This window comes from Paroedura picta, chromosome 15 (genome assembly GCF_049243985.1).
Source record: "Paroedura picta isolate Pp20150507F chromosome 15, Ppicta_v3.0, whole genome shotgun sequence".
Taxonomy (NCBI): domain Eukaryota; kingdom Metazoa; phylum Chordata; class Lepidosauria; order Squamata; family Gekkonidae; genus Paroedura; species Paroedura picta.
In genome coordinates, this window is record NC_135383.1 from 6,911,152 (window position 1) to 6,926,792 (window position 15,641).

At 46.4% G+C, this 15,641-nt stretch overlaps 1 protein-coding gene across 1 annotated transcript; it reads left to right on the plus strand.

Moving 5' to 3' along the window:
• The first annotated feature begins 6,688 nt into the window (after window positions 1-6,688).
• On the plus strand, window positions 6,689-13,218 carry LOC143824465 (arylacetamide deacetylase-like 4). The gene is made up of 4 exons (XM_077311810.1): window positions 6,689-6,706; window positions 10,074-10,290; window positions 11,322-11,385; window positions 12,438-13,218. The coding sequence occupies exons 1-4, from the start codon at window positions 6,689-6,691 to the stop codon at window positions 13,216-13,218; spliced, it is 1,080 nt and encodes a 359-aa protein (XP_077167925.1).
• The last annotated feature ends 2,423 nt before the right edge of the window (window positions 13,219-15,641 follow it).

Consider the following 15,641-nt stretch of genomic DNA (forward strand, 5'->3'; position numbering starts at 1 on the left):
GTAGAGGATGGAGCAGAGTTGTTCTCTCTTGCCCCGGAGGGACGGACCAGAACCAATGGGATGAAATTAAATTTAAAAAATATATTAATCTCAACATCCGGAAGAAGCTCCTGACAGTTAGAGCGGTTTCTCAGTAGAACTAAAGTGCACATATAAGCCACACTTAAAAGTAATCAGACTTTGGTTTCTAACATGCCTTCATTTCCAGTCGTAAGGCAGCACAGGGGACACAACGGGGGGGTACCAAGAATGTTACGAAGAAAAAGAGATTGGATACTTTCAACAGCCTAGTTGAATGGACTAATCCAGACAGGAATGGCTTTTGAGGCATCAACTCAAAAACTCTAAGAGCGGCTGGCACATTTGTATAAAAGAAATGTGAGATTGTGAGCACACTGTCTTTTGCTGTATGAATCGTGTTTTATTTATTTATTTGGATTTGGATTTTTATACTGCCCATTATACTGCCCCCAGTGGGCGGTCTTTCCCACCACATAGCCCAGTTTGCATTGTTTGGGAAATAAATCCCCAAATATTGAACCTGCTTGACTTGTTCCATACTGCTGCCACTAAGCGTCCACTCAAAACCGTTGATCTCCTTCTCCTCCACCCCTTTTTTTAGGAAGGGGGACAGGAAGGGGATTTTATTATTGTTCTGCCATGCTGTGATATTTTTAAGTCTTTTATTTAATGGGAGTGTTAATGGGGTTTTAAGACACTGTAACCCGCCACGAGCCATTTGGGAGTGGCGGGAAATAAATCAAAATAATAATAATAATAATAATAATAATAATAATAATAATAATATGCTTCCTGAGATTTCAAAATTACCATTATTTCGGATCTACTGAAATGTCTTTGGAACGAATTTATCAAAAGGGTCCCAAATCTGAGAATCCACTTTTGTTATTTAATCCTTTCTATCGAAAGCAACAGCAGCCCCATAGAAAACCGGTTTGGAATGGAAGACCGCCCTCGTCCGTAAACAATCACGTGACTTTGCAAGAAAAGGAACTTTTGGATTCTCTAATCCCCAAATGGAACCAAGTCAGTGAATGTGACCCATCCGACGTCACTGGCCCTATTCATTCTCACGCAGCAGCGATGGCAGGAACAGCGATCCACGGATAGCACCCTGTCATTAAAGGATTACGCGTCTCCATCCCTCTCCGTCCACTTTACTGTGATCAAAGGTCTGCAGGGCATTTCACAAACAGTCATTAGCCACAGCAGCACTCACACAGGAAAGCTACATGAGATGTCGTCACTCGGACAACAGGAAAAAAACAATTATCTCAAATAGTTTGGAAACCGTTCTGAGCAAGAGTGAACATTTGATCCTGTCCGTACTCTTGTACCAAAAAAAGGAGATCAGCCCGGACTGCTCTTTTGAGGGCCAGATCCTGAAGATGAAACTCAAATACTTTGGCCACCTCATGAGAAGGAAGGACTCCCTGGAGAAGAGCCTAATGCTGGGAGTGATCGAGGGCAAAAGAAGAAGGGGACGACAGAGAATGAGGCAGCTGGATGGAGTCACTGAAGCAGTCGGTGCAAATTTAAATGGACCCCGGGGAATGGTAGAGGACAGGAAAGCCTGGAGGATCATTGTCCATGGGGTCACGATGGGTCGGACACGACTTCGCACCTAACAACAACAACAAAACTCAGCAATGTGCTGGGCTCACTAGGGATGCGCAAACACCACCCGCATGCCACACATCCTCTTCCCCAGCAATGAACCTGGACCCATATTTTGATGGACCGCTTCTGCCCATTCTGTGGATTGTTTTGCTACATTCCCTTCTAGAGGCGCAGAGCAGTTTGATTGGCTCTCCACCTATGTACATTATCCCATGGCTCATTTGAGTTTGAGTCCTCCTTTCTTTCTGCATGGCTTCTTTAGTCAACAGAAAATGGTTTTCCCAATGCATGGGGTGTGGGGAGAGGGGTTGGAGGAGGAAATTATATAAACCTCTTTGGTGACTGGGTGGCCAAGTCACATCTGATTATCATACCCACACAGGACAAGTTTGCTTGTTGTCATTGTCCGGTGTTTTTAGTTGTACGCCAAGTAAACTAGTCTCCATAGATGTACTTAATCATCAAAAGTATCCTTACAAACGGTTCTGAAAAGAAACAAGAGACTTTTCAAGTCAAGACTATTAATCAACTGTTTGTACACAAACCCATCCCTTTGAGATGTCTTAATTTTGATTTCTCTCATTCCCTTAGAAGGCATGCTAATGTCATTGTCCAGTGTTTTTCCTTGTATGTCAAGTAAACTAGTCTCCGTAGATGTACTAGATCATCCAAAGTGTCCTTCATCCAAGAAACCAACTGTTCATTTTCTTTAGGCAGAATCGGAAGATTTGTCCTGACAGGCAGAAAAACCTCAGAGAAATACGTCATGAAGCATTCACCGTTCTACGTTTGTGAGACCTCATAGCCAGCTGTCAAAACTTAGCAACCGATTCAATTGCTGGCATTTTTGTGGACTGGATTTGCAGCGTCCCTTGTGCGGACTGGCTGGCCTTTGTGTCAATTATGAATCCACCTTCCTCCCTTTCTTGTGCTTGTCGTTGTTTTTTCCAGCGTCGGACACTGACTGTAAAGAGAAATTAAGTTGGGTGAATTAGTAAAAGTTCCATGTAAAAATTTCATAATGTTCCATGTAAACTGCCCAGAGCTGTAAAGAATGGGTGGTATAAAAATCCAAATAAATAAATAAATAGTGTTAGATCAGTTACATCTATTATGGGCTTAAATGAAATTCAAACAGAAAATAAGCTATTTGCGTGTGATAGGAAATGGTCTAATTTGGGAGAAAAAAAAACACCAAATGCACACCAGTGAGGAAGAGAGCTTGCCCTCGAAAACTCGCTCCCTGAATAAATCTTTGTTGGTCTTAAAGGTGCCACTGGACTCTGATTTTATTGTGCTCCTTCAGACCAACACCCCTTTGATTGAAAATGAGCAGAGCAGGTGAACACAGGAAAGTTAACCGGCAAACACATTCATGGTGAAAGCCACCGAATTCCTAAACACATACCTGTTTCTATTTAGAAATAATAGAAGCTATGCATCACTTTTCCTAAATGCCGAAGCACTTAGCATTCCAAATTATCCTCATCTTTCAGCTGGGCTGATTGAGGCTGCGTGGATGAGAAAGAGATCTGACCACAGAAACCTCTAGCTATGTATCTCGTCCTGCCAAACAATTCTCTCTTTATCATATACCCATAATGGCTTGCCCAAGGTATCCTTAAAAGTCTCCTTATGGATATGTCATTCGGTGAACTGAGAAAGAGGGCGTGGTCAGGATTGTGCAGTGGCTAAGAGTAGCAGCTTCTAATCTGGCAAGCCGGGCTTGATTCCCTGCTCCTCTCAATGCAGGCGGCTGGGTGACTGTGGGCTAGTCACAGCCCTAATAGAGCTGTGCTGACCGAGCAGTCCTGTCAGAGCTTTCTCTGCCCCACCTCCCTCACAGGGTGTCTGTTGTGGGAATAGGAGGGGAAGGCGATTGTAAGTTGCTTTGAGACTCCTTTGGGTAGAGAAAAGCGATATATAAGAATCAACTCTTCTTCATCTTCAGTAATATCAGGGCTCCCTCAGCCTCACCCACCTCACAGGGTGTCTGTTGTGGGGAGAGGAAAGGGAAGGTGACTGTAGAAGAAGGTTGGTTCTTATATGCCACTTTTCTCTACCCAAAGGAGTCTCAAAGCGGCTTATAACCACCTTCCCGTCCTCGCCTCACAATAGACACCCTGTGAGGTGGGTGAGGCTGGATCTCTTTCAGCATGTTAAAGACTTTGAGAGCCAGTGTGGTAGAATAGACTAGGATCTGGGAGAGCCAGGTTCAAATCCCCACTCTGCCATGGAAGCCACCTGGGTGGCCTTGAAGCAGTCACACACTCTCAGTCTAATCTACCTCACAGGGGTGTTGTGAAGGTAAAACAGGAAGCAGTCACCTTGAGCGGTCCCCTGAGCTTTCTGCAGGAAGGGTGGGATAAAAATGTATTATCACATGACCATCTTGAGGCAGTGAACGCCACCACTTAATTACACATTGTGTAAAGGACTAGTTCCTTTTTGTTGGCCTAGAGTTGACTGCACCCTCCTTTGAGATGTGTAACTATTCAAGGAACGGTGCCTTAATGGATCAATTAGGAATGTAAAATGGTCTAGCAGATAAGAGGTGCAACAAAAATATGTACCAAGAGCTCTTCAATACACTAACGCCCTAGGTTACTACTAGTACTACCCTTCATGCCTGGGGTGGCCCAACTGTCCATGGACTACAATAACCATGAGCCCCTGCCAGCACACATCTCATGGTTATTGTAGTCCAAGGACAACTGGAGAGCCACAGCTGGGCCACCCCTGCTTTCTACAATTCCTGTCGTCTCTCTGATGAAGAGCTAACGTGATGTAGAGTTTGTATTAGGAGTTGGGAGATCAGGGTTCAAATCCTCCTCCTCCTATGAAATCTCACTGCATGACTAGAGAGCTAGAATTCCGTGGCGGCTAGAGTGGCCTTTTTCCGTTTTTTTTTACCGCTGAGAAACCCCTGATTCTTCAGGCTTCGAGAAACCCCAGAAGTGACGCAATCATGTAGAATATCATTGGGAAGCAGAGCTGAGGACACGCCCACCTGGGGCCCCTCCCCTTCCCACCCCATCACTGGCCATTTGGGAGGGGAGGGCACGTCGACGTGACCATATATGGTCATGCCACTCATTACACATTTAACCAACTATACAGGTTCTATAATTAGCTCCCACCCCTTCGGGAAACCTTTCCAGGGCCGTCAAGAAACCGCAGGGTTTCATGAAACCCTGGTTGACAAAGCCTGGGCTAAAACATCAGGCTGGGATCCAGGAAATCTGGGTTCAATCCCGCTCTGCCATGGAAGCCTGCTGGGTGTCCTTGGGCCAGTCACTCTCAGCCTAACCTACCTCACAGGGTTGTTGTGAGAATCAAACAGAGAGAAGGGCTGCTTTGGGTCCACAGTGGGGAAAAAGGCGATCAAAGCATCTTACACCACAGGGACTCACCGTAGGCCAAGAGCTGGTCCATCCCAAAGGCTCTGCCACTCTCATGGGGAATGCGGATGAAAACTGCCCGTCTGCAATGAAGGACAGAGCAGACCTGGACAGGGATATAGGTCCGAGGAATCCCATACCTGGAGAGGCGAGAACTTGGGCCGTATCCCTCTCTGCTGGCATGTTGCCAGTTTCTGCGGCCATTAATATTGATAAAGCATTGAGGACAGCTTACACATCTTCGTACGGTCTAATTACATTGACGGAGTGCCTAAGCGTTGAGCTATTAACAATATCCAGATTGCACAACGCTTCCTGCCTATCGAGGCCACCAAGACATCGGATGCCCTTCTCGCATCTGTGCCACAGGCGACATCATGTTTATGGCCTCTAGGCCTGTCGGGAGATTTTTTATTTCCTCTTTGGAAAGCCTGAGGGTTTGGTTTGGTTTGGTTGTGCAGGAGCTGATCACATCATTTTCAAGCAGAGCCAAGGCACCCAGGGACAACGCACAATCGTTCCCACGTTAGGAAGCACACCTCCTTTTTCCTCACTTTGCATTTCCTTTGGATGCTGCCGTTTCCGCATTTGGGCTTTCCTCCCGTCATTTCCCAGGGTGAAATTCACGACCTGGAAACTGCCACCAGTCCAGAATGCAGCTGCGAGGGTCCTCACTAGAACCCCCTTGGAGGGCCCATATTCAGCCTGTGCTCACTTCCCCTTCTCCAAAAATGCGTTTTTCGCAAAATGGTGACTATTTGCACCCTTGTTTTCCTAGCGCCACTTAATCCCACTATTCTGGTGGGAAGAAGTCCCGGACAGTTAGAGAGTGGTTTCATTGGAACAGGCTTCCTTGGGAGGTGGTGGGTTCTCCATCTTTAGAGATTTTTAAACAGAGGCTGGAGAGCCATCTGACAGAGAGGCTGATTCTGTGAAGGTTCAAGGGGGTGGCAGGTGACAGTGGATGATCAGTAGGGTTGTGAGTGACCTGCACAGTGCAGGGGGTTAGACTAGATGACCCATGAGGTCCCTTCCAACTCAGTTATTCTATGATTCTATGATTCTTATGCAAGCTCTGTGTATCATCCCTCAAATCGTTTTGGGATACATCTACCATGTTTTGGGGACGACACGTTCTGAGCTCAATCACCTCCACGTGCAGTTTTTGACAGGAGTTGAATTTTTTTTCAATGCTATGCTAATCGAATGAGATAAAGTGATTAGCTCCTTGTGATGCTCACGCATGCCTGTCTAGTGTTCATCTCCATGTGGGCGTTATCATTACCAACACATCAATCCAGGGACGGAGGAGGAGGAGAAAACTCTTAGCTAGGTGTCCTTATAATTGGCAACTTCTCCGTCGAGCGTGTCCGCCAGCGTCGTTTAGACAACTCCGAAGCCACACGGAGGGCACAAGCAAGGAACGGCAACTTCCAATGGGAGAATTAAAGCAGGCCCAAGCGTCCAGTCCCAAGGCTAGGCAAAGAGGATCGGGATCTTGCTTCAAGTTCCTAGCTTGCGTTCTCATCACGGTATGCCTTTCGCCGGCCTTGTTTGTGGGCGCCATTTGCCACCAGTACTTCACCGCTGTCCTACCTCCAGGAATCGACCAGCCCCTCAAGGTTCGCCTGTATCATACTTTCTTCATGGCAGTCGTGGCCCTGGTAAGTTTTCTCTGATTTTTCTAGAGGAGGAGGGAAGCTTTCATGTCAAGGACTGAAGGGAAGGCAATAGTTTTAAGCAAGGTAAAATCTGAATTTCACTCATTGGTCGTTTCTGTTTGGAGATCTCCATTTCATTTTATTTTAGATTGCTATTTTATTTTCATTTTATTTTCATTTTCCACCTGTTATCAGCTGTGTTCAGTTCCCTTGCTTGGTTCCCCCCCCCCATAAAATACAGATGCTTCTTAATCCTGTTTGCCCATCGATGTATTCTATGTGCATTATATTTCACTGGGTATGAAGGGGCAAAGGGTGGAATCAGGGATTCTCTATTTCACTTCTTGAGAAACCAGCTTGGTGTAGTGGTTAAGATCGGCAGCCTCTAATCTGGGGAACTGGTCTTCACCCTCCATTACTTCACCTGCTGCCAGGTGGGTGACCTTGGGCTAGTCACAGTTCTCTCAGAGCTCTCTCAGCCCCACCTACCTCACAGGGGGCCTGTTGCGGGGAGAGGTAAGGAAGGTGGTGATAAGCCGCTCTGAAACTTTTTCAGGTAGAGAAAACCAGGATACAAAAAAACAAACAAACAGAAAACCAGCTTTTCTTCTTGTTTGCCAATCACATTTAGAGGTGAAAGAGCCTGTAATTTTGGGGGTTTTAAATATATTTGCTTATATATTTATTTATTTAGAAATCTAAATAAATAAAATATATTTGGGTACATTTGAGGAGTTCGGGTTCTTCCCACTTCAGCTCTTATTTTCCTGACAGGAAATCTGAATTCATTGTTTAATGCCAACTGCCTGGAATGTTGTATAAAAACTGATTAAATCCAGCCTTCCTCAAGATTTTTTTTGCCATTGATAAACCGCTGAAACATTACTCAGGCCTTGAGAAATCCCAGAAGTGACACGATCCTGCCAAATATGGTTGGGAAGCGGTGCTCACCTGGGGCCCCTCCCTTTCCCACCCCCTCCAGGTCCATCATTGGCCCTTTTTTGGGGGGTGGGGGAAATGAGTCGACATGACCATATATGGTCATATCGCGATCAATGTTTAACACATGTTAAAAATACATTAAAATTAATTAACTCCCACTCATTCAGGAAATCCTTTCAGAGCCATCAAGAAACCCCAGGGCTTCACAAAACTCACCTTGGGAAAGCTTGGATCAAACACTTTGAGAAATGCATGCATGCCCACACCTTAGGAAAGAGAGAGGGCACTTGGCATCATGTCCGAAGAGGCCTAAACAACAGGTATCCTACCTATATACCTGCAGAATGGATCATTGTATCTAATAGCAAACTACCCCCCTCACGAAAGCGACCAAACCAGGCCACCCACAGAAAAGGGAGGAGGCTTGACATGTTTAAGAGACTCCCCAGATATCCAGAGAAATATGTGATCGCACATTACGCTAAAGGGGGGAGAAAAGGTCTGATGAGGACTAAATATGCCCTGGAAGGGATGGAATGTTGAGAATACATTGAGCATTGCGGAATGTTGAGAATATGTTGAGAATACATTGAGCATTGCGGAATGTTGAGAATACATTGAGCATTGCGGAATGTTGAGAATACATTGAGCGTTGCGGAATGTTGAGAATACAGTGAGCATTGTGGACCATTAGCATAAACGTGGTCTACAAGCTCATAACGTGTATAAACAGAACAATTTGAGAAGTGATGGGACCGGGTGAGGGATTTCCATGTCATTCCGCTCTCATGTGATCTCTTGGGGGGTTGTCCAACTTGTTCTGAAGAAGGGAGTAGACCACGTTCCCACCAAGAAACACAGGACACCAAATATTTGCATTGTGAGCCAGGGGAACTGGCTGTTTGCAGACAGCAACAAACTGGAGGACGGAAAATCTGAAAATGACTGCTTGGGATTTTCCGTCCTCCTACATCATCTCAGTCGCTTTCCTTTAAAGGGAGCATTTCGAAACGGCTGCATCTCCTGCCTTCCTGGAGCGGTTGACACTTTCCAAAATGACTAAAACCATAATGATCACGAGAGGATGTCTTAACAGTTCACACCCAGAGGAGGAAACGAGCCAGCATTCTGAGTTATCAATGTATCAAAGAAGTGATCATCAGCCAATACAGCCGAGGCAGTAGGGAGGTTGGGAGCGGATTACTGCTTTTTAAAACACCAAGACTCAAAGCATCAGGTGTTAAAAAGGAGCACCAAGCATACTGTCCAAGTTAGAACCATAGAATCATAGAGTTGGAAGGGGCCATACAGGCCATCTAGTCCAACCCCCTGCTCAACGCAGGATCAGCCCAAAGCATCCTAAAGCAAGTTCTGTAAACCCAGACAATATTGACAGCTACAGTTTTGGAACCAAAGTCCAATACAAAACAGAGGACTCCTGAAGGTCACTTGCACATTAATCCCCCCAGATTAATCCTCCAGCATGTCCTGCGACTTTAATGCTAAGCGGAATACATTCTGAAACAGAAAACCTAAATTAAATTAGTCCGAAGGCCGGTCTACTTAGCATCAGGTCTACTCAATGAGGTTGCTCTCAAGAAAGTGTTCTCGGGACCGCACAGTTAATGCTCAAGTTCACAGCAGTAGCTAATCGTCAACAAGGCTCCATAACAAATTACACTGTCGTTATTTCAAGCTCAGTAACCTGGTCTAATACGTGTAATACAATCCCATTAGCATCCAAGGAATTTAAATTACTAGTGAGTAAGGCAGAAATGTTGGGCATGCTGACTTGGGAATCGCTTCTGAGTAATCAATAGTATGGGGCAACACATTTTAGCCCTTAGTTTGCAATGGGATGGAGCTTTTTTAGGCCCACAGTGTCCGGTCAAAGCTTCCCTTGTGGGTATTTGGACGAGTCTGTAAAATTGGCTCTTTGGCTCATGAAATCCTGAGAGGGGTTCCCTGAACGCCCAGCAAGCCAGCATGGAACAAAGGTAGTCTCCTTGGCCTACACAACTCTCAGATAAGCAGGCGATCTAAGGTTCTCGAGAGCTAGTGCTCCTCAGAGTAGATATTGGCTCGCGTGGTCTCGTTTTAAGTTTTCGTGGCCCTGGCTTGCCCTCCTACTCATCATTCTTATGTTGTTTGCTTGGGACTTAATTGTACTGTTTCTTCCTTTGTGAGCCGTCCTGAGTAGACCTCTGCAGAAGTGACGTACGGATTCTCCAAGCCAACTGGCATCTTTGGTTTCGTCCACTTCGGCGTAAGGCTCGACAGGAAAGGGAAGGTTCGATGGAGATTCGCAACCAACGGGGGGGCTGGCGAGTGTCTTTGTGCTCAGCTGGACAGGCAACACCGGCCTCCCCGGAGATCTCTCCCTGCCCAGCTAATTATTGCTCTTGCTTCTTCTCCTCTCCACAAACAGGGGATCATTTTGGAGTTCCTGGGGCTGTACAACATAGTGGGTCTTTTGCGAATCGTAACTAAGGGGCTCCCTGCTTTGTGGGAATCGGCGCTTCGCATCCAGAACCAGAAATTTGACGATGTGCGCGTGAGGGTTTATCAGCCTAAAAAGCCAGCTGCCCAAAAAAGGAAAGGCTTCCTATATTTCCATGGAGGCGCCGGGACCTACGGAAGCATCGGTAAGTGGGAAAATCCCTTGTCAAAACTGCAATTGTTTTTTTTTTTTAAACCTTGCCCTGTCCGCAGACCCCAAGATTAAAAGCTGCGAGAATCAGCTTGTCGCATAAGATATAGTGAAAATGTCAGTTCGGAAATGGTGCGAAAAATAATGGAGGTATCACAATGCAACGCTGGAGCATTACTCTTCCCCCCTGCGGCCATACCAGACAGAGCATGGCTTCCTAGTGAAGTGCGTATCTCGTGCCTGGCTTCATGGATTTTTACAGCTCGTGTCTCTGTGTCCTTTAAATTTTGCCAGTTTGCTATTCCTTCCATAATAGATTTCCATTTTAATTTTCATTGCCCATCGTAAAGATTTTCCCTACAGCTGCCGCATATGATGGTTGTACGGCGAAAAGAATACTGCATGAGTTCAGTTTTTTTAAATTGGCAATTATATCTTATCTTTTGCTTTTCTTTTTTTTTTTTTTGCATTTGGAGTCCCTGTAATCTGAGGCACACAGCTGTATCCCCCTTGTGCCTCAATCCATCTCTGCTTAAAGACTCCCAACCACAGTCCTTTTCTCCTTTCTCCTTTGCAGAATTAAGAATTTCTTCTTTAGAAAGCCTGGAACAGGGAAAAGGGGAGGGGGACGCCCGTTCACTTGTTTCTTCTTTTTTTAAGGGTCCTTCTTGACCACTTGAGCATTTTTTGAGTACTTGACAAGACTACTTGCAAAAATACTCAATATTTTTTTTCCAGGTGAGCTGAAAATGCGCATCAGAGCTGTAAACTAATCTCCCTGCATAAAACATATCGGTCTAGCAGGAGGCCATGTTTCTCTGAACTCTCAAGCATCAAAACATACAATTTAGTCAAATTGCTTTGTTGTCCTTTCATCCTATCACTGATTTTTTCTGCAGACGGTCACTGCTGCAATATACTCAGTAATCTCTGCGTTTTTGGCTGAGTTGCTTTTCGTTTGGTTTTGTTAGCTGCCTTGAGGATGCTCAGAACTATTTTAAACAAATGCACAATGCTTGCTTTCAGATTCCTACGAGAGAGTATTACGCTATTTTGCCAAAGAAAGTGACTCAGTGGTCGTGGCCGTTGGGTAAGTTCCCTCCCTGTATCGCGCTTGTCTGCAAATGAAGCTGCTGGACTCCGGTGAGCCTTGAATGTCTCCCGAAATGACAACTGATCCCCAGATGACCTGGCAGACAATGGCAGTTTTGCAGGACGGACCGTAAGGCATTACAAGCGACTGAGGACCTTGCTCTTTACAAACCCCGCCCTCCCCAAGGTTGATACAAGTGCTACTGTCTCACTTACCAGGCGAGAGAAGTTCCACATCTGCCACTTCATTGCAATTCTGGCACAGATCAGCAGTCCAGGGATACCAAGTCCAAAGTACAGTCCGAGCTTAAGCCAAAAGGTCTGAGTCACAAGCAGAAAGGACAGCCAGAGGTCCAACTGGCTCTCCAAGGCAGGATCATCCATTAGCACATGGTCGCACCAATCCTACACTGCCCTTGGCCTTGCAGCCAGCTTGAGGAGCCAATTACCCCTCGAGGTCCAGCTGGATCCATTTTTTAGGGCCAGTGATCTTAGCTGAGTCCTTCTTCCTCCTCCTAAGCAGCAGCAAGGCCTGGATCCTGTAAAAACTCATCACTGTAGTCCTCTGTTTCGATAAGAGAAGAGCGAATGTGGGGCTGTCAGGCACCCACTCCCACATTGGCTCAGGGGCAATACCCTGGCTCTTTGCCTTACCCTTTCCCGAGATCCTAGGGTGGGTCTGGAAGGGGGTATGCCTCCTGTCTTGAGGGCCCTTTTGATTTGGGGGCTGGTGGTAATACTGAGGAGGGATCTCTTATGGGTGGAGGGTCTGCTTCACAGGGGCCTACCTTGCAGGGAGTGTCTGCCAGCGTGGGTCTCAGGAGCAGGTCATCCTCTAACGATGACACATCCTCCCGTGCTGATCCAGGGCTGCTCACCACAGCCGTCTCCAGCCTGCAACATTAGCCTGACCTCTGCATTCCGGACACGTTGAAGATTCCATGCCTGTTTCCCAAGGGAGCTCATATAGAGCAGGTGACAGTCATCTAACCTGCAAGGGGTCACATTCCACCTTGCATCAAGAGCTGTGATCCTCTTTGTTTTCCGTAGGTACGACCTGGGTCCTGAGAGCCCGTACCCCAACCAGTATAACGAGTGTCTCAAGGCTGCTGTCCATTTCATGAAGAACCCTGAAGAATTTGGTGTGGACCCCAACCGTATAATCATTGGTGGGGACAGCTGCGGGGCCAATTTTGCAACCCGCATTTGTCAGCTGCTGGCAGACCGGACGGACCTCCCCAGGGTGTATTCACAAGTTTTGATCTACCCAGCCCTGCAGGGGGTGGACTTCTACCTGCCTTCCTATCAACAGAACAGAAGGGTGCCCATCATGTGGCGAGAATTCGTGGCCTATTTCGCCTGCCTTTACCTTAAAAAGGACGTGTCAATTATCTCCGATGTCTTGGAGAGCTGTCACGTTCCCGAAGATCTGAAACAAAAATACAGCCAGTGGGTGAGCGCAGACCTTATTCCGGAAGAATACAAGACCCGAGGCTACGAACCCCAGGATCCTGCCTTGTATAAGTTTAAGCCCCAGGTATACGAACAGATCAAAGAAGTTTTGGACGAGACCTTTTCGCCTCTGTTGGTGGAAGATGCGGTCATCCGCAAACTCCCCCAGACGTACATTTTGATCTGTGAATTCGATGTGGTTAGAGACGACGGGCTCCTGTACAAGAAGCGCCTAGAGGACAACGGGGTCCCCGTCACACTGTGCCACATCAAAGGGGGCATCCACGGAGTCGTCAGCCTCTTTGGCTACGGCATCTTCTCCCTTCCATCGGCTGAACTCATTGCAAGGGACATTATGGAGTTTATCAAGCGCTTATGATGAGGCGTGAGCAGAAAAGGAAGACCGACGGATCACGGCATTCCGGATTCCGGAACAGTGATCCCGTGGTTTGCCTCCGAATTAGTCTGAAGAGGAAGCGATGACAGCTGGAAGGGGCTGATGTGATGGTCATTGTCATCCATGGACAGCTGGAAAGGCAAAGTTTGGCCACCCCTGCTCTATCCCTTGTCCTGCCAGACTGCCTAACCGCTCTCTAGTACAATGACCCTAGCGATCCTTAAGGTATCATTTTAGATGGCACCTAACTCTCATTGTTAAACACTAGGACATATGGATTTATGTAGCACTTCTGATCCCCAAATCCCTTGCTTTATTTGTGTACACAATTTGGGCCAAGGCTACAACTGTGAAAACCAAGATCCGTACACTTGCAGGATATTCTGTTGCTAGACTGTACCACTAGATATCAGATGTTTGAAAGCTTCCAGCCCTGCCTGTAGAACACTAGGAATTCATGGAAGACTTTAGGGCAGAATTCTCTCTCCAACTTGCTAGGTTTCCTCCTTTCGAACAGAGTGAAGCCCTCAAAGGGTTGTTTTCCCCGCTCGAGGTGGTCCTACCCAGCAATATTCTCGTAGGGGTGGTGATCGCAGGTTTGTCTCTTGCCAGCTAGCAGATATGGACTTGGAAGCCTGATCCATTTCCTCTTTGATGGAGAACATGTCGTCAGGAAAAAATATCAATAGGCTCACCTCCGAGGTGTGCTTCGTAGCCGGCCAAGCAAACTCTCAGCTTAGACCTTTAATTAATTACATTTCTGTACCTCTCCTCCCTTAGACATAACATAAAATAGGCACAGTCAATGAAACATCGCTAATAGCAATAAATAACCAAACTCTTATTTCCCGTCCCCATCAGCCCGCATTCACCACCAGGGTCTGTTTCAGCCGCAACCACAAGCCTGGTGGAATAGCTCTTTTACAGGCCTTGCGGAACTTGTAACATTCTGGGGGGAAGTTCCACTAGGCCGGGGCCAAGGCTAAAAAGACCATGGCCCAGGTTGAGGCCAATTTCTCTTCCTTTAGAACAGGAATCCTGAGCAAATTTGGGTCCAATGGTACTAATGCTTTGGAGAGGGCATGGTGGAAAATATAGTCCTGTAGATATGCCAGGAGACAATGGGAAAAACAGTCCCTCAGATATGCTGCCCAGTTTGCCATGATTACAGGTGGCTGGTAATCTGGGACATTAAAAGTTATTCCCATTTGGATCCCAACACTTAGTGCCCTAACAGCTACGGGACTCTTCCTCTCCGATTTCTTTTTCTTTGCAGTGTTTAATATACACAATGTGAGGCCAGTGATAAAGACAACTGTGAACCCCCTGCCTCTTTACCTCTTCCTCCTTCCCTATTTATTTAATTTATATATTTATTAAGATATTTATATCCCAACTCCTGCCAAAGGAGGAAACCACAACCAAAGTACGCAAATACACCCAAAACAAAGAGTGAAGAACGTGTTTTTTTAAAAAGGCTTAACGCTGAGCAAATACAATAACATCTGAAAATGGATTGCAGTTAAAGAAAGATCACGGGACAAATGATCTCTTGAAATAACCGTTTGATCTCTCCAAATGTCGAAATGGAACTGGGTGGACTTCCCTTGGGGAAGCAGTTCCATGTTTGACTGTTTCCTCAACACAATGTTAGCATTCGAATCCAATACCGTATTCTTTCCGTGGCCTTCGTGGAAAGCATTTGAAAATGACAGGCTTGCAGTGCCATGATGGAATGATAGGCCCTGACTCGGGTTACAAGCATTTCCTTAGGAGGGTAGATACATTGAGTTTTTCCTATATTTTGTATTTATTTATTTTTAATTTAATTGTAAACAGAGCTAAGCTGAGCCAGCCAGAGGTAGTACTAGGACGGGGGACCACCAAGGAAGTCCAGGGTTTGCTATGAAACATTTCATATTGTTGCATTCCGGTGGGTGGGTAAGCAGGAGGCTTATGGGTCTGTCCGGGTGAAACCTCCCCTAGAATCTCAAGGAGCGTCCAGATTCCGTTCACTTGGTTTGGTAGAACTGCTTAGGGGTGGGGAGCGTCTTCACTTTATGAAGATCCAGAATGGGAACATCCCCAGGCATTCTTGCGTGGCTTTTTGGTGTAGCCAGCTTGGTGTCGTGGTTAGGAGTGCGGACTTCTAATCTGGCATGCTGGGTTCGATTCTGCACTCCCCCATAAGCAGCCAGCTGGGTGACCTTGGGCTCACCACAGCAATGAGAAAGCTGTTCTGACCGAGCAGTAATATCAGGGCTCTCTCAGCCTCACCTCCCTCACAGGGTGACTGTTGTGGGGAGAGGAATGGGAAGGTGACTGTAAGCCGCTTTGAGCCTCCTTCGGGTAAAGAAAAGTGGTATATAAGAACCAACTCTTCTTCTTCAGTAATCTCAGGGCTC

Bases quoted from the DNA above. Each gene is read 5' to 3' on its own strand.
- LOC143824465 (XM_077311810.1), top strand. The intron at 10,291-11,321 runs GTAAGTGGGAAA...GCTTGCTTTCAG, and splicing joins CGGGACCTACGGAAGCATCG to ATTCCTACGAGAGAGTATTA. The intron at 11,386-12,437 runs GTAAGTTCCCTC...TGTTTTCCGTAG, and splicing joins TCAGTGGTCGTGGCCGTTGG to GTACGACCTGGGTCCTGAGA.